Consider the following 19,369-nt stretch of genomic DNA (forward strand, 5'->3'; position numbering starts at 1 on the left):
GCAAAGTAATGTCTCTGCTTTTCAATATGGTATCTAGGTTGGTCATAACTTTTCTTCCAAGGAGTAAGCGTCCTTTAATTCATGGCTGCAGTCACCATCTGCATTAATTTTGGAGCCCAGAAAAATAAAGTCTGACACTGTTTCCCCATCTATTTCCCATGAAATGATGGGACCAGATGCCATTATCTTCGTTTTCTGAATGTTGAGTTTTAAGCCAACTTTTTCAGTCTCCTCTTTCACCTTCAGCAAGAGGCTTTTTAGTTCCTCTTCACTTTCTGCCATCAGGGTGGTGTCATCTGCATATCTGAGGTTATTGATATTTCTCCCGGCAATCTTGATTCCAGCTTGTGCTTCTTCCAGCCCAGCCTTTCTCATGATGTACTCTGCATATAAGTTAATAAGAAAATAAGCAGGGTGACAATATACAGCCTTGATGTACTCCTTTTCCTATTTGGAAACAGTCAGTTGTTCCATGTCCAGTTCTAACTGTTGCTTCCTGACCTGCATACACATTTCTCAAGAGGCATGTCAGGTTTCTTTTACATCTACCAAAACTGTAACTTTAAAATCCTAAAACAGCAATAAATAAAACTGGAATATCATAACCAAATCAATATTCTGAAGAAAAGGAATGTGGTAGAAGTAAAAATATTCCATAAAAATGAAGTGAATAATATGCAGAAGTTACTAGTTTACATCAGGAAGAAAATAGAGATCTAAACCTGGTTTGCTCGACCCCTACTAACCTGCACTATCTAGGAGCTTGACTACCCTTTGAGAAAATTCTGTTCCAGTGTCATCTTACCTTGTTTAGATGGTGAACAACATATTCAGTATGTTCAATGTGTTTTACATATACCCAACCTGTGGCTTTCAAAACTTTAAAACAGCAAACAATGTGATTTATACGATTAATACATTTGTATTCTGAAGCAAAATAAACCTTATGAAAAGTAATTAACATTTGAAAATACTAAACTCCTCCCTCATCTCCTTAATCTAATTTAATCAACCTTCACTAGACATTTCTCTTATGCATAAAGGAAAAATGATATATATTTTTAAAAATGAGTTGCACTTAAACTCCCATACTACATAAAACAGTAAAGAACATACATGTTTTGTTCCCTCCACCCTACTACTCTGTACTGCTTAGGATCTTCACAGCTCTGTTCCGACACAAAAGGGAAGAAAGTGTAGGGGCCTCCCTCCCTAGATGTGGGAGGAGCTGCAGGACTTGGCCCTGGAAGGGGCACTGGCTTCAGCCATTGTTGGAGCCCTGGCCAGGCCTCTCAGCCCTGCTCTCTCCGCCTCATCTCTCAGAGCCTCGTCATAGAGGTCTGGGAAGGAAGTCCGGACGGTATCGTGGATCTTCGCCAGCACCTCCAACACCTTCATCTTACTGGTTTCAAACAAACGCTCGGGCCCCACACTAACTCGTAGTGTGGAGGATTGCCATTGGGCACCTGTCGGTACTTCAGGTACTTCTTCTGCACCAGATCTTTGGTGATGAGCTTTCTGAGCTCCCCAAAGATACAGTGCCTCCTCCCAGTACAGACCTCCAACACACTGAGGAATTCCCAGACCTCCTCGCCGGGGGCACGGTTACACTTCATGAAGATAATGCCCAGGTTATGTCCCGAGAACCCACATGCGTAGCCGATGGACATTGGACCTAAGAGCCAGGTCTGAGCCTCCCAGCGTAGAGCAGGTGCGGGGTTGCCGGGGGGCTGGGAAATCCCCTGTTTTCGGGTGGAAAAGGTGTTGGGAGTGCCAGGGCATATCTTTGTAACTATCCAGTGCACTTGTAACTCATGTCACCTCCGACTTGGACCCCTGATGAGACCTCGGACTCCTCCCTTTGGTCACAGCTACAGCAGCTCTCAAAGATAGCAGCCTTCTCGGAGATGGTATGGCACCCCAGCATGGATAGGGGGCATCACTTCCTATCATGTGCATCTGGGCTCCAGGAGGATAGCAGGGGCGGGGCCTGGGTGGGCGGGGTTCTGGGGAAGTTTCCTGCAAGAGGGGGAATGTGGTTCCTTCTTCGACACATAGTGGGTCCTGGGACGTCCCTGCTGATCTCAGTCAACTGGCCTCACTCCTTGCCTCTCACTTCTCTTAGTAAACCAAGCAGGAAGAATTTGGGAGCCCGAGCCTGACAGCCTTCCTGGAGCTGCTGAGACAGACAGTGAGGGCACTCTGGGGCACCTTGTGTGCTGAGTGATCCTCTCTGTCCTCTATCCCTGTCTTTCCCTGACCATAATGCTGTGTTATGTCCCATCTGCAGACCTGAGGGTAAGGCCTCACCTGGAAGATGTCAAATCCCCAGACGTCTGGTGAGAAGTGTGCTGGCATCTCATCTGGACGCTTCTGCCTAAGGCTTCCTGGAAATGGCTGCTGCAGGTAAGATAAGCGAGAGGGAAGGATGGGTGAATGCCTTCTGTGGTGTGGAACCCCTCACATCTCACTCAGGATCTTCATATTGACTGCAGGCAGAGTCTGGAAACCCTTCCCTTTCTGGTATAAAACCACCCCTGTCCCCAGCCATGCCCCACACAATCCCAGCAGAGAAAGTGAAGGGGCTCCTTAGCCTGACGGTTCTCACTGTGGGCTCTTAGTCGACTGCAGGGGCATTGCTTGAAAGTTCTGCGATGAATTTCTGTCCTTTTGTACAGTTACGGTGATACGAGCTTTTCTCTTTTAGTGCACGTGGTGACAGTCTCTTAAGCTCATCATTTACAAGGGCCAGTTGTCATCCACTGACAAAGTTTGTGCTGGTTATTGTATGACCTCTGGGCCATTACTGCCATGACCATCCCAAACTTTGGTGCCCCATAATCCTGGCATGGGGCTCTGAGATGCTTCCTCAGGTTCCTTCAGTGAACCAGTAGAGGTTCATGGTCCCAAGGCCCAGTGGAAGAATCAACTGCTCCAGTTTAAAGCCTTTTCCAGCTGATCCTGTTGTTTGTTTCCTTTGGGGCCTGCACACTTGTGTCAGCCTCAGAGTACTCCCTGACCTGGGCACTCACAGGGTCAAGTTCAATGGAGACTTATTGTTCCTCAGGGATTATTTAGTTTTGTGTTCTTGCTTTTGTTAGTAGTTGTCTTTATTCCTTGCATAAGTTTTCCATGGTTTGTTCTGGGTACAGGAAACAGCCACCCACGCATGACTGTGGTCTCAGCTACTCTGGATGTGGTACTCAATCTGTAAAGAATTTAAGGAAAATCGACAGTCTTAAAATATGTCCTCAGGAATTCACATAACATACAGTTCTGTTTGAGACTTCCTTTTCCTAAGACGCTCAGGAAATTCTTCTTGTTGCCTTCATGTAGACTGCATACATTTTTCTAAGATTTCTTTGTAACTGCATTTTTCATATCGTTGCTTTCGTTTATGGTGTGTTTTCTATTACATGGCTTGAGTATTGTCGATTCTTCCAGACGAGTCTCTTGATTTTGCTGTGTTGATCATCTTATTCCAGATTTCTGAAGTTAGTTATATGTGTCAATGTTTTCTGTGCCTGTTTCCTAAGAATTTTAATTCGAGGATCAAATTCTTCTGTGATATTTTGTTTTTCATTATTGCTGACTTTTATTCATTTTGCATTGGTACATGTAACTCTGTACTGGCTATGTGTTCTTATCCATATTTTTTTCTAGTTTTTAAATTAGTAGACTTTTAAAAAGTTGTTTTAATCGACAGATCCTTGGTTTATAATGGTGTGTTGTTTCTGCTATACAACAGGATGAATCAGCGCTACGTATACATATTCCTCCTGCCTGATGAGACTTCCTCCCACCCCCTCATCTCACCCCTCTAGGCTGTCACACAGCACTAGGCTGAGCTCCATGTACTATATAGCAATTTCCCACCAGCTATCTTTTGTACACATAGGACTCGATATTTGTCAGTGGCACGCTCTCAATTTGTCCTACACACACCTTCCCTTGCTGTGTCCACAGGTCCATTCTCCACATCTGTGTCACTATTCCTGCATTTCAAATAGGTTCGTGAGTACCATTCCTCCTTTACATGTATATGCATTAATGTACGTTACTTTTCTGTTTCTAACTTACTTCACTCTGTAAACAGGCTCTAGGTGCATCCACCTCGCTACAAGTGACTTAAAGTAATTCCTTTTTATGGCTAATATTCCATTGTATGCGGCTACCACAACTTCGTTATCCAGTCATTGGTCAGTTGAAGTCTGCTTTGCTTCCATGTCCTGTCTATTGTAAGCAGTACTGCAATGAACACTGAATACAGGTGTCTTTTCAATTATTCTTTTCTCAGTGTATATGCCCAGTATTTCTATTGCTGGGTCATATGGTAGATTTAATTCGAGTTTTAAAGGAATCTCCCCACTGTTCTCCATAGTGACTATATCAATTTCCATTCCCACATTTTCTCTAAACTGTCCTCAGCCTTTACTGCTTGTACAATTTTTGATGATGGCCATTCTGACCTGTATGAGGCGCCACCTCATTGTAATTTTGATGTGCATTTCTCTCATGATGAGCGATGTAGCTCCTCTTTACATGTGTTTATGAGTTTGTTGCCCCTCTGTATTTTTTTTTAAAAGAACAGATTTAGGATTGGAGACAATTCAGCAGATAGAATAGAGAGGTCCCATAAAGCCACTCTCTTCCTCTACTTGGTATCTTCTATTATTAACATCTTGTATTGGATCAATGCATACAAGTTCATTTTTTACAGTTGATCAACTAATGTCAATATGTTATTATTAACTATTGTCCATTGTTTATAATACATTTTACTTTTTGTGTTTTACAGTTCCTTAGTGTTTGACAGATGCATGATAGGATCAACTCAGCCAACATGGTGTCGTGCAGAGGAGTGTGAATGCCCTATGGATCTCCCATGCTCCATCTCTTCATCCCTCAAAACCTCACTTGGAACCCCTGACAACTACTCAATGTTTTACTCTTTCTAAAGATTTGAATTTTCCATACTGTAACACTGATGGACTCATACAGTATGTAGGCTTTTTATACTGACTCCTTCTGCTAATCAATATACATTGAATTTTCTCTATAACTTGTTATGGTTTGAAATGTTTTCTTCCAGGACTGAATAGCATTCCATGTAGCTTACCATAGTTTGTTCATCCACTCGTCTACTGAAGGTCATCTTTGGTGATTTCGGTTTTTTGCAGCTATAACTTATTCTGCTATTAAATTTTGGTTGAAGGTTTTTGGATGGGCTTAAGGTTTTGGCTCTTTTGAGTAAATAGTTTAACGTTGATTTGCTAGATCATATGATAAGACTATATTTAACTTAAAAGAATTTGCCAGACAGTTTCCAAAGTATCAGTATCACTGCATTCTCTTTAGCAATGAATTCATTTTCAGGTAGTTTGCCTGTTGGCTCTTCATTGATTTGGACTTCTGTGTTTCTGGTTTGTTCCTTCATTTGTGTTGTATTTCTTTTCTTTTTCATTATTATTATTATTTTAATTACCATGTTTGAGGTCTCCTTTTCCCAGGCTTCAAGGTTGAATTTTTTCTTGCTTTATGTTTCTGCCCTCTATGGTTGGTCCAGTGGTTTGTGTAAGCTTCTTATAGGGTGAGATTTGTGCTGAGTTTTTGTTTGTTTGTTTACTTTTTCCTCTGATGGGCAAGGCTGAGTAAGGTGGTCATTCTGTCTACAGATGATCGGGTTTGTATTTTTGTTTTCTTTGTGGTTTAGATGAGGCGTCCTGCAGAGGGTGCTATCAGTGGTTTGGGGATGCCGGGTTTTGTATTCCCGTGGTTTACTTTGTGTCAGTTCTCAGTATTTGATATCTTAGGGTTAGTTCTCTGATAGTCTAGGATCTTGGAGCCAGTGGACTCACTGTAAAGGCTCAGGGCTTGACCTTGTGTTTTGCGTGGGTCTATACATTCTTTTCTGCTGGTCATGTACTCCTGTCCACTCTCAGCTGGTATTCTGCATGCACTTCTGTGTCTGAAGATGTATTCCTGATATATCCGTGGAGAGAGATGTAGTCCACATCCACCAACTCCTCTTGCCATCTTGTTCCTCCTGGGCAAGATTCCTGAGAGTTCCTTGGACTGCAAAGAGATCTAACCAGTCAATTCTAAAGCATATCACTCCTGCATATTCATTGGAAGGACTGATGCTGAGGCTGAAGCTCCAGTATTTTGGCGACCTGATGTGAAGAACTGACTCATTGGAAAAGACACAGATGCTGGGAAAGATTGAAGGCATGAAGAGAAGGGGATGACAGAGGATGAATGGTTGGCATCACCTACTCAATGGACATGAGTTTGAGCAAGCTCTGGGAATAGGTGATGCACAGGGAAGCCTGGCGTGCTGCAGTCCATGGAGTTGCAAAGAGTCAGACATGACCGAGAAAATGAACAGAACTGATGAGTCATCAAAATATTCTAATCATTCCTTTATTTTCTGGATGAGTTGAAGCCTTCCCTTGTGCAAGGCTGATTCCCTTACGGTGGCAAAGAAAGTGTGAGAAAATGTGTTCTCTGCTTGGTTTATCAAGTGTGATACAGGCACAGATTTCCCTGGGCAAATTATACAAGCTTTAACCAAAACCTTGCAGGCTTATTGAAATTATCATTGTCCCTATGAGCCACAAACTTCAGGGAGGATTGACATAAACAGTACAAAAACTGGACTTTGGCAATATGAGAATTAGGAATATGCGGCTTCAGATGAGATCAGATCAGATCAGTCGCTCAGTCATGTCCGACTCTTTGCAACCCCATGAATCGCAGCACGCCAGGCCTCCCTGTCCATCACCAACTCCTGGAGTTCACCCAGACTCACGTCCATCGAGTCAGTGATGCCATCCAGCCATCTCATCCTCTGTCGTCCCCTTCTCCTCTTGTCCCCAATCCCTCCCAGCATCAGAGTCTTTTCCAATGAGTCAGTTCTTCACATGAGGTGGCCAAAATACTGGAGTTTCAGCTTTAGCATCATTCCTTCCAAAGAAATCCCAGGGCTGATCTCCTTCAGAATGGACTGGTTGGATCTCCTTGCAGTCCAAGGGACTCTCAAGAGTCTTCTCCAACACCAGAGTTCAAAAGCATCAATTCTTCGGTGCTCAGCCTTCTTCACAGTCCAACTCTCACATCTGTACATGACCACAGGAAAAACCATAGCCTTGACTAGATGAACCTTTGTAGTAATGTCTCTGCTTTTCAATATGGTATCTAGCTTGGTCATAACTTTTCTTCCAAGGAGTAAGCGTCTTTTAATTTCATGGCTGCAGCACCATCTGCAGTGATTTTGGAGCCCCCCAAAATAAAGTCTGACACTGTTTCCACTGTTTCCCCTTCTATTTCCCATGAAGTGGTGGGACCAGATGCCACGATCTTCGTTTTCTGAATGTTGAGCTTTAAGCCAACTTTTTCACTCTCCACTTGAGTTACAAATATGATAATTTTCCTGATTTTTTTGAAAAAGTACTGTCTTTTAAAAATCTTTCATTTTCTAGATATAAGGAATTTTTTTAACACAGAAATTTGATAAATTGCACCTTTGTCATTAGAATTGAAACATTAATTTTTCTCTCCCTACCATATCACTCCAGAAATTAGAAACTCTCACTGTTCTTATTTTCTTAGGAAAATTGTTATTTTTCAAAAGTTCAGTGAGAATCTATTCTTATAGCGGGACACAAGTGGAAACATTGATTACACTACCGAGACTTTGACTGGAATGTCATGTTTGACAGACACAGGTAGCCTTGGATATGACCAGATAACTTGAGCAAACTAAGGTTAACCATAGGGAGCCATAAAATCCCTTTGGAAAAACAGCCTGCGACCTTGCTGATAGAATTCCCATCAGCCTTACCAGGTGAGTAAGGAAGATCACTTCTGGCAGGCACAGGTATTTTAGTATGTTTTGGGGACTTCAGGAAGAGAGGAATTCATCCGGATCTCTAGGTTTGACAACAAGTCTTTGCTATGGCTTCTTCTTAGCCTCGGCTGCTAAGTCAGTTCAGTCGTGTCTGACTCTGTGCGACAATAAACGGCAGCCCACCAGGTTCCCCTGTCCCTGGGATTCTCCAGGCAAGAGCCCTGGAGTGGTGTACCATCGCCTTCTCCACTTCCTAGCCTCAAGAGGCTATTAAAATTTCCTTCTGGAGACTCCTTATGAACCGTTCCAGCGAAGCAGATTTAAAAGCGCCTATTGGCAAATTGTTATTATTACTGTACTTTGATAAATAATCAGGCCGAGTTTATTGAATTTAGACTTCCTTTGCAAACAAATTAGGTCTTAGTTTCCCTGTCTTCGGTAGAAATGAGGGAGGTGATAGAAAAAATTGGTTCAATAGAAAGTGTACTACATATGTGTGGGTATTAGGTTCTAGTTCTAGATGTATTACGTTTCCTTGAAGTTTTATTATTTACCTGCAAACTCGGTTGGATCCTGAATTTTTCTAGTGTCCACCCATATCTAGCTGCAACTTTCTTACTAAAATATCCAATTTCTCCCATCCTTTTGATGTGTCTGTGGGAAGACGGTAAGCTGCAAGTATTATACCTCTGCCATCTTGATCTGCTCACTCTCCCATTCTTTTGACTTGAATCACCGAGAACTAACTGCCATTTTCTTGAAGTCCTGCATCGTGAAGCTAGATGACTTGATGCAAAGATCAGAGAAATTGTCACAACAACTTATGTTCAAATAGACTTCATGCCTGTTGCTGTACGAGCCACTCAGAAAGTTAACCTGATCACCCAGAGATATTGCTGTGATAGAGACATTTCAAACTGCAATAGTTGCTTCGATCCTGACACCTAGAAAACTTCTTGACTACCCCCTGGGCTCAGAAACTGGTTTATAACCAGCTCCAATCATTAACATCCACTTTTCTTTTGTTTCCATAGAAATGCCTCTTATTAATAACTACCTGATACCGCATCCACCCTAGACCTATCTTTGGGAGCCCACCTGCATCACAACCTATTGAAATGAGATACCACTCTTCAAATGAACTGACCTGTTCTCAGAATGATGCAACTGCTGCCATGAAATGGAGGACTCCACTAATCCATTCTCTCTCTCCACAGTGACCAGATCAGCTTTTACCATGTGAGACTTGCAGGCAAGTTTCAGAGGAGGGACCTGTCAAGGCTTAGGGCACTCTGCCCCGAAATATACCACAGTGGCGTATTGATTATTTTGAATTCAAGTTACTTAAGAAACAGCCAACAGAGGAGGGACATGCTGCCACCCCCCGATTTCTGCCTCCCTGAGAGCAGGAAATGCATCTCATATGAAGGATGTACTGCCTGCATCTGGAGTCAGAGGGAAACCCTTCTAACCAGAAGTAGGCAGTTCAAGCAGAGAAGCCTGTATACACAAACCTTGTTAAGTCTTTCATTTACTACCCTGGGTACAGATTCTGTTTAGATTCCTTACTAGTTGAGTACCTAAAACCTAAGTTGATTTGTCCTGTCGATTCCTCACAAATTGTTTTGTTATCTACAAAAAAGAAGCTGCCTGCTTTGCCCACTTTTTAGGTCCCATTTCTATGACACTTCTTGTGCACGTGAATTGCAATTTGTCTCTTTTTCTCCTGTTAACCTGTCTTGTGTCAAGTTTACTAGTAGTCTAACCACAAAAATTCAAAAGGTGTAAAGGGAGGAATGTCCTTCTTCCCTAAGCACCTCAAGGGAATTCACCCTTACATCTCAGAAACTCCCCGGAGACGATGTGTGTAGAATACCAGTCTGTGCCCTGGAATCTCCTGCATTGAGATAAGAGCAGAGACACCTTAGATTTCTGTCTGTTAGGGGTCAAATTGTGTCCCTTCCACAAATGCATATTGAAAGCATAACTCAGAGTACTTCAGAATGCAACTGTAGTTAGAAATAAGGTCTTTAAAGGGATGGTTGAGTTAAAATGAAGTCATTAGGATGGGCCATAACCCGTGTGACTATAAGAAGAGAATGGGACACAAAAGGAGGCACCAGGGATATATGTACTCAAAAGGAATGCCAAGTGAAGAGGGTTGCCACCTGGCAGCCAAGGGGAGAGGCCTCAGGGTTAACCAGCCCTGATCTTGGACTTGCAGCCTCTAGAACTCTGAGACAATAAAATTCCATTGTTTCAGCCACTCATTCTGTGGGGTTTTGTTGTGGAAAGCCTAACAAATCAGTACATTACCCCAGGTAGAGATTTCTTCCTGGATAGTCTTTTTACTTTCCTGTCATTCCTAAAGGCTATCTCAAGATCTTGCTTATGTGACTGCAGCTCCTTGTTTCTAAAGTTGTATGGGCATAGGGGAGGTCTTGATCTTAGCTGCACCAGAACTAGCATAGAGCCTTTCAAAGAGCAGATGCTCAAAAAATAAATGAAGACAGTAAGAGGTCTACCTTGTTAAGGTTTAATACCTCCTGCATTTTTCATGAAGCATATCGAGGTATAAATTATTTAATTTTACAAAACAGAAGACAGAAAAGATGGAGAACAATCAAGGTTGATCATGTTTTGAATTTTTTTTCATTTTATTTTTTCATTCCATTGTCCCAGCAGTGTTATTGAGGGATTGATTCCCATTTCGGCAAAAGTCCCTAATTTGATGTCAAATTTTCTTATCTGGATGACTTTTTAAAAGTCTTGGTCTTCAGTAGGGGTGGGAGAAGCTTCTGGACGTGGCCGTGGAACATGCCTGGAAGTGACAGTGGTGCCAGGCCTTGCTGGAACTGTGGCTCGAGCTCTCTTCTTCTCATATCGCAAAGCTTTTTCATATTGTGATGAGAAGGCACTGGGGACCGTATCATTGACTTTTGCCAAATACTCCCAAGACTTTCATTTTTCTGGTTTCAGCATCAGCTCATGGGCCCACAGGAACTCCTAACGTGGAAGATCACTGATTGGCAACTTGGTGGTACTCCAGGTACTTCCTCGTCAGAAAGTCTTTGGTGATGAGCTTCCTGGGCTCTCCGTAGATGAAGTGTTTTCTCCCAGCATATACTCGCATCATATTCAAGAATTTCCAGATGTCTTCCTCAGCGGCACAGTTGCCCTTCACTAAGATCACACCCAGAACTATCATCAAGAGACCGGTCTTAGGTAAGCCCCTACCATCCCACACTCTCCCATTGTTGGGCAGGTTCAGTTTGCTGACAAGGTCATAGGAGTGGATGGTTGAATCAACTTCCTTCAAGTCAACTGCAAAGACAGCCTCGATGTGTTCAGAGGCTCTCTTGAGAATCTCGGCAAATCGGTTATGGTATCTTGGGTGGATAATCTTCAGCATGTTTTCCTTCCTGATGGGCTGCTTCATTTTATATTTATGCAGAAGGAACTGTTCCAACAAACTTGTCATGCTGTTCAGAGTATCACTGTAGGTAGAAGATGAGACATTGGAGGAACCTGAATCTTCCTCATCTTGACTGATATCTTCTTCATCAGATGTTGTGTCAGAAGTAGTTGAAAAAGTGCTGGTAGTAGATGGGGCTTCCGAAGACCCCTGGAAAGTGCTATTTGACCCAGTAGCTGAGGAGCTCTGTGAATTATCTTCTAAAAGAGAAGAGGTAGAGGGAAGCTCTTCCATTACTGCAGCGGGCTGAACTCCTCTGTGACCTTGGAGCTCATATCGGGCTTGGTGGCATTTCTCACAGATGCAGAGCTTATGATTCTGACCCCGAGGCATGATGCCTGTGCTGGGGGACAATGATTAGAAGTGTGAGTAGGAGGGCAGGTGATAAGGGCCCACAGGAAGATGCAGATTGAGTGTGCAGCTGCAGCACGGAAATACCACCTTGGTTATCAGGAAGGCTACATTTGTGGTTTTCTTGAGGGCACTGTTCTGAAACCCCCCCAGGGTTCCTATTCTCCTAATCAGCTGTCCTTTGGGAAACATACTGAAGGAAATTAGAGTGATCTTTAGGTGTCATCCTGCTACCCCTGCCTCAGGCAATCTGGGGTGACAGAAGGGGCTGGTAGTCTCCTGCACAGACACATCTGTTATTTCACATTCAAGACCACCACCCAGCTAGTGGCCAGTCATAGGACCCATTCCCTCTGCTGTCCTCTAGTTGTCATCACAAATTTCCCTGGGATTTCTGAGAAGTGAAGATGTCCTCAGCTTATCACCCCAGTCAGTAGTTATCACCCAGTACTGAGTGCTCATTGGGAAGTTTTCTGTCCTGGCCTCTGGAGTCCTCAAAACGAATTAAGAGTGCTTTCTTTAGTTCCCCATAGGGCCTGGTGCCCCCATCCCTTTCTTGGAATAGTATTTCCACCTTCATACTAAGGGTTTCACTTCCTACACACCTGATATAAATAAATGTTGGTGGAACTTCAGCTTGATAGCTCTGCCCTGGTTCTTCAAGGGCTATAAGGAACAGGGCTGGATTCATTATCACTTCTTTTTATTGGTAGATGATCCCTCAGTCCTTGCTTTGACCTCTGTTGTGGCCTGAAATTCTACCCTTCCTTCCACTTAAGACCACCACTTCTACTACTATTCTTTCTTATAGTAGGGGAAGCATCTCTGTGAGACCCCTAGGAGAAAGTAAGATTCTCCTCATCTGTCCATACCCGTCCTTGGTCTTCTGAGGTGCAGAGGATGAGATGAATCATATGGTTATGGGCTGTGTGGTTCCCTTCGTCTTCAGGGTATTCAGTTGGTTTCTGGAAAACCTGGAAATAATCCCACTGCTGGCCCTAGGCTACACCCCTCGGACCATATCCCCACCCCCCCCCCTTCTGACATCATAGAGGGAAATGCGCATGTCATGTCAACAATGAACAGGTATCCCAGGGATGCCAGGAAGGGCAGGGTTCTGTGTGGTTTCCTCAGAGTTCTGAGGTCTGGGGGTTGTGTAAGTCCAAAGCTGGACTCCTGGCAGTATTTGGAGCTCATTTCTCTGATTACATAAGGGAGCTCTCCTGAGACTAATGTCCTCACTCTTTGTGGTGCCAGAGAGGGAATGTCTGGGAATGCCACATGAGGCTACTCCTACCTCTGCCTTCAGGGATGACATCAGGATTCAGGCTTCTTGGGGCCATCTGTGTTCAGTGTAAGGGTATGCCCTCACTCAGGTGCCTCACCTTGACTCCTGGGGGACTCTGGATTTCCTCTTTCTTTCAATCTAAGGTGACCCATGTAGACCAAAGACCATGTCCTTGCAAGCCCTGAAAAGAAGTGAGGGAATGCACAGCCTGGCAGCCCTGTCTTGGCCTTCTGAGAGCCGACACAGGCCAGTCTCTCTGTGACTTCAGTTCCTCATTCATCTGTCTTTGACTCCTGTCTCTTCTATGAAAGACTTCTTGGGAAAAGCCACGTCTTTGAAAAGTCTTAGTCTGCCTGCAACAAATCTCACAGAGAATGGGCTGAGTCCCAGGAGTGATGGGGAAGCTGCAGTCTGGGAGGGGCCCCAGCATAGGTGGTGTGCTATCAGAGAAAACATGCTGATCTCTTCCTTCTCTTTACTGACCAGACACAGCCTCTTGTAGAACCTTCACTCTTAACAGATTTACTCTCTGAAAGGAAGGGGCTGAATTAAATGACTTTCTGCATCCCTGATCTATTGCAGTTTACTGACATTTCCTTTGTAAATAAATTGTCACTGAATGCTGTCTCCTTCCTTATTCATATTTCACTTTTATTTTCATTTTTTGTTACTTATTCCTGGGGCTTTTTATTCCAAAACTGTGTTTGGGGTATGAAATTCTGCTATTTAACATGTGAAATACCTTTTGGACTAATGTTCAGAAAGGAAGTGACCCAAGTTTAGCCTCATCCTGGAGGAATGGCACAGTATGGGCTCTGGAGGAATTCAGTGCCGGGGTTCAGTCCAGCTCCTATCATTTATGAGCGTTGAGTTTGAGCTTCTTTATCTGCAAATTGTGTTTGAAAGAGTCTATAGTGTAGGACCACAGACATGTGTGATCTATGTAAATCACCTGGTAGAATATGAGGCAAGCTTTGGTAATTTGAATGAATGCCAGTTATTACGAAGGTGATTTTGACCCCGAATGATAACAAACTTCCATCATATAATTTAACTTCCAAGTTATACTAGAGAATATGCAACTCCAAACAATAATCAAATCCACATCACGACTAATGCTCCCAAGCAAGTAAAACTAAGCAATATTTCCCTATTTGAGCACCTGTTTTAATAGGTGTTTGGGGTTATCTTCTCCACATGGATGCAAGGACAAGTTCATTTGTCTCAAGGACCAGCAACTTCCCTCTCAGGTGCTTTTTTTTGTCCAAACCACCCCTAATTTAATCCCACTGACAGTAAAAATTGAGCCCTCCCTTAAAGTTTGCCAAATTACACTAAACATAACCTAATTAAACTGCCCGTTTAACAGAACATGTTCTGGTGCTCCCATCCCAGAAAAAGAGACAGACCAGTGATGTCTTGGCATCTCGCTTCAATGGGTATCACCCTTATTTCTCAGAAACTCTCTGGACAGCTTTTGATGAAAACATGTAGTGTGAGTGTTCATTTGACCTGGCTCAAGTGCACAGGGCCCCTTCCATTCCCTATGGTTTTCGGATATCCCCAAACAATGGTGAATACATGGTTTAGATATACTCCAGATTTACAGCCTCACCTCTGAGAACCATCATATGAGTGTCTAGCATCACTCCCACAGCTTCATCTAGCCCATCATGCATCTGGACTGAAAATGACCTCCCACCAAGGAACTAGACGTTTCCCAAAACCCAGTGCCGCCTTAATCATGTAACTTCGACTTGCTTGCTCTCATCTGGAACCTCCACTTCCACACCTCCCCCACTTAAATTTATGATTTGTTTATTCCTTAGAGTTAGCTCACCACCTTCCTTATATGTTACCTGCTGCTAGACTCAAAATTCCATGGGCAGTGCCTGGGCTTCATTTTCTTACCAACCCAGTTGTAAGAAAGCCTTCTAAACAGAAGATGGTCAATTAATTTGGGATAACAAGGAAATAATGAGGAAAGACTCTGTTTTATTATGATTTAAGTGCCATACAGTATGAATAAGCTAAACAAATCTAATCCATGTTATTAACTTTTACACGGAAAGAGGACAGATAAGAAGACAAAGAATAAACCAGCATTTACTCTGAAAGCTTTGTGATCCCAAATACTTATCTCTTGGGTTCTTAGACACATTTCCAAGTAAAATTATATTCCAATGTTATGTTACCTTGTTCTGGACCATAAGGAAAATATTGAAGTCTTTTCAACTTGTTTATAAATAATGAATTCTTATTCTTAAACCTAACAGCAGTAAACATGACATCCATGACATTAATAAACCTAGATTCTGAAGCAAAATAAACCTTATGAAGAGTAGTGACATTTAAAAATACAAAAAACCTCTATCTCCTTACCTAAGTCATCTACTTTTGACTAGATATTATTCATATGGATAAAAGGAAAACATGTATATTTTGTTAAACCTGCACCTAAACTCCCTTACTACTTAAAACTGTGAAGAACATATGGGTTTTGTTCCCCCCACCCCTACAACCCCGCACTATTTAAGAGGTGGATTGTTCTCTTCCAACACAAAGGGAACAAAGTGCCCTAACCCCTCTCTAGATATGGGAGGAGCTATAGGACTTGGCCCTGGTAGGGGCACTGGCTTCAGCCACTGTTGGAACCCAGGCCACGCCTCTCAGCCCTGCTCTCTCCACCTGACCTCTCGGAGCCTCGTCATAGAGGTCTGGGAAGGAACTCGGGACCTTATCCTGGATCTTGGTCAGAACTTCCAACACCTTCATCTTAGTGGTCTCAGCATAAGCTCGCGGGCCCCACAGGAACTCGTAGCCCGGAGGATCACTATTGGGCACCTGGTGGTAGTTGAGGTACCCCTTCTGCACCAGATCTTTGGTGATGAGCTTTCTGGGCTCCCCAAAGATGGAGTGCTTCTTCCCAGCATGGATCCCAAACACATTGAGGAAATCCCAGATCTCCTCCTCACTGGTGCAGTTACCCTTCATAAAGATGATGCCCAGGAGTGCCATGAGGAGACCAGACTTGGGCAGCTCCTCCTCATCACTTGCACCTTCCTCAACCCCGAGACTGAACTTGTTGACGAGAGTGTAGATGTTCCTGCTGCAGTCAAATTCCTTCAGCTCCAGGCCAAACACCAGCTCCACACGCTCAGAGGCTCTGCTCAGGATCTCAGGCAAGTACTGCTTGTACTTCCTGCCAGTGACATTCAGCATGCCATTCTGTGTGATGGGCTCCTTCTTGGTGTACCTCTCCAGCAGGAAATCCATCATCATGCTGGCCTTCCTCATCAGAGGATCTTTGCGAATGCTCCAAGCGAGCAGGGCTGCCTGGGCAGCATATGCACTTTCCTCCTTGGGGCCCTGGGCACCTTCCTCAGATCCTGCACAGGAAGCCTCTGCAACAGGAGAGCTAGGGGCCATGGCTCCCTGAAGCTCCTGGCGATTGCCAGCAGCAGGGGAGCTCGGGGGAGAACCCTGAGGGGCAGAAGAGGGGGAGGAGGGGCACTCCTCTCCTGGGGCTGCAGCAGCACTGGCCTGGGCCTCCTGAGTGTCCCCCTGGACCTGGTGGTGTTTCCCATGGGCATGTTGCTTGTTTTTGTGCTTCCGAGGCATGATGACACAAGTCAGGGACCGCAGGCGGGACTGCAGTTAGGAAGGCAGGCTTTGAGTGGCCTTGAGGAAGGAAAAAGAAATGTTGTTAGCACCTACACCAGAGAGGGTCATCCCGGGTTTAAACGAAGTCCGCTTTGTAGGTGGCCTTGAGTCCACTGCTCTAGGACCCACAAGTCTCCTGTTCTCCTTGTCAGCCTGTCCCCTGAGACCCCTGAGGAAGAAGTGAGAGTGAGCCCTGGGCACAGCCAGACATCCCTGCCTGGGCGTTAGAGGCGGGCCTATGGGGTCTGGCAGGGGAGGCATGTCCTTTCAGTTCACATTCAGAGTTAGGATGAAAAATGGGGAATGACCCCCTAGCACCCGCCCCAATTCCTGTTCTGCTCTGAAGGCTGATGCTGCCATCTTCCCTGTGACTGGAGAAGGAGAGGAGGGAGTGCTCAGCCTCCCACCTAAGGGTCCCGGGACCCGCCCTTCTGTATGCAAGCTCTAACCTCCCCACTCAGACCGCAGCCCTCCTTCCCTGTGTTTGGCCGGGAGTAAGCATTGACTACAGGGGAGGGTCCTGATTCGCCCGTGTGTCGGCGAGGATGGTCCTCACCCTGGCTCCTCCTGAGCCCTGACATCCTCCCTGTACTGACCAGCTACCAACCCCTCAGACCGAGGTGCCCTCCTCCCTCAGTGTCCCGCATCCGAGATCACAATGAGGGTGACCTGCAGCAGTTAGAGCTGCCCAGATCCTACCCGGATGCTCTGAGGCCAAGTCTGGGGGCGGGGGGGGGGGACGGTTTCACGTGGCTGCCGTTCTAGGGTGTAGAGGCCCTCAGTACTTCCCGACGGTCCCTCCTTTAGCTACAGGGCTCGGGGCTTTCCCTCTAATGAGCAGAACTGGAGTCCACCAGCCCCGGACCGAAGCCTTCCTCTCGGAGACCACCTGGGTGAAGTGGATGGACTTGGGGCTTAAGATGCAGGCCCGAATTCTCCAGGGGAGAGCAGGGGCAGAGTGGCCGGGGGTTGTCCGGCCCCCTCTTTTCAGAGGGAAAGGCTTGGGCGTGCTGGACGTGTGTCCCACACTTGTAACTCACGTCTCCTCACACTTGGACACCTGTTGAGACCTGGGAGTCCTCCATCTAGGTACCCTACACGGCAGTTCTCTAAGACGGCAGCAGCCTCAGCGTGTTGCATTGTCGTCACTTCCTGTCATGTGGATCTGTGTTCCCGGTGGACAGCAGAGGTGGGGCCAGGGAGGGCGGGGTTCCGGGGGAGCTTCCCGGAGGATTGGCATGTGGACTTTTCCTTGAATCGTCGCGGATCCTGAGACCTTCCCTGTACCAAGCGGAGTCTACAGGCCTCCCTCCCAGCTCTAGCTTCCGTCAGCAACCCAGCAGGAATTGTTTCTGGCCTGGCCGAATAGGCTTCCTGGGGCTCCTGAGAATGACAGTGAGGGCACTTTCAGGCCCCGACTTCTGAGCTGAGTGAGGCTCCGTCCACTCTCCATGTCTTCCCTTGACCCCTGTAGGTGGTGGGCTACGTCCCATCTGCTGACCTGAGGCCAAGGCCTCCCATCAAAGACATCAGGTTCCGAGACTCCTGGTGAGAAGTGCACGTACATCTCCTCTGGGCCCTTCTGCCTGAGGCTTCCAGGAAATGGCTGCTGCAGGTAAGATGAGCTGAGAGGGAAGAATGGAAGACTGCCTTCTGTGGTGTGAACCCCTCACATCTCACTCAGGATCTTCATATTGACTGCTGGCAGGGCCTGGAAATCCTTCCCTTTCTGAATGAATCCACCTCTGTCCCCAACCATGCCCCACACCATCCCAGCAGAGTAAGTGAAGGGGCTCCTTAGCCTGACGGTTCTCACTATGGGCTCTTAGTCGACTGCAAGGGCATTGCTCGAAAATTCTGAGGTGAATTTCTGTCCTTTGGTACAATTTTTGGGATACTAAGTTTTCTCTTTTAGTCCCTGCATGATAGTCTATTAAGGTGATCACTTAAAAGGGCCAGTTGTCATCCACTAACAAAGTTTGTGCTGGTTTTTTCATGACCTCTGGGCCATGCTGCCACATCCAACTCAAACTGGTTCCCCAGGGTCTTGGCATGGGAGCTGTGAGATGCTACCTCAGATTCCTTTAGTGAGGCTGTAGCGATTCATGGCCCCAGGGCACAGTGGAAGAATCAAGAGCTGAACTTTAAAGCCTTTTCCAGCTGATCCTGTTGTCTTCTTCCCTTGTAGCCTGCACAGCCCTTGTCAGTCTCTGAGGACTCCCTCACCTTGACACTCATAGGGTCAGTTCATTAGAGACTTATTTTGCCTTGGGCACTATTTAGTTTTGTGTTATGGCTTCTGTTAATAGTTGTCTTTATTCCTTGTATAAGTTTTCCACGGTTTATTCTGGGTTCAGTAAACAGCATCCCATGTTTGATTGTGGTCTCAGCTGGTCTGACTGGAGTAGATCTGTAAAGAGTTAAGAAACATCGACAGTCTTACAATATCTGCTCCTCATGAATACACATAACATACTATTCTTCTGAGACTTCTTTCTCCTAAGACTGTCAGGAAATTCTTCTTGTTGCCTCTATGTGGAATGTATGCATTGTTCTGAGGTTTCTTTGTAGGTACGCTTTTTTGGTATGGTTGCTTTTATTTATGGTGTATTTTCTATTACGTGGTCTAAGTAATTGTTGATTCTTCCAGGCCAGACTCCTGATTTTGCTATAGTGATCCGAGATAGCCGAAGTTATTTATATGTTTCAATATTTTCTGTGCGTGTATCCTAAGATTTTTAAT

The 19,369-nt window shown here is 45.1% G+C and overlaps 1 protein-coding gene and 1 pseudogene across 1 annotated transcript; both read right to left on the reverse strand.

Annotated features, from left to right (window-relative positions):
* Window positions 1–10,535: 10,535 nt before the first annotated feature.
* LOC139181223 (melanoma-associated antigen B5-like) lies at window positions 10,536–11,657 on the reverse strand (annotated as a pseudogene).
* Window positions 11,658–15,552: 3,895 nt separating this feature from the next.
* Window positions 15,553–16,584, reverse strand: LOC109554927 (melanoma-associated antigen B4-like). The gene has a single exon (XM_019955501.2). It carries the CDS (start codon window positions 16,582–16,584, stop codon window positions 15,553–15,555), a length of 1,032 nt encoding a protein of 343 aa, XP_019811060.2.
* Window positions 16,585–19,369: the final 2,785 nt, after the last annotated feature.

Source organism: Bos indicus, chromosome X, assembly GCF_029378745.1.
Source record: "Bos indicus isolate NIAB-ARS_2022 breed Sahiwal x Tharparkar chromosome X, NIAB-ARS_B.indTharparkar_mat_pri_1.0, whole genome shotgun sequence".
NCBI lineage: Eukaryota > Metazoa > Chordata > Mammalia > Artiodactyla > Bovidae > Bos > Bos indicus.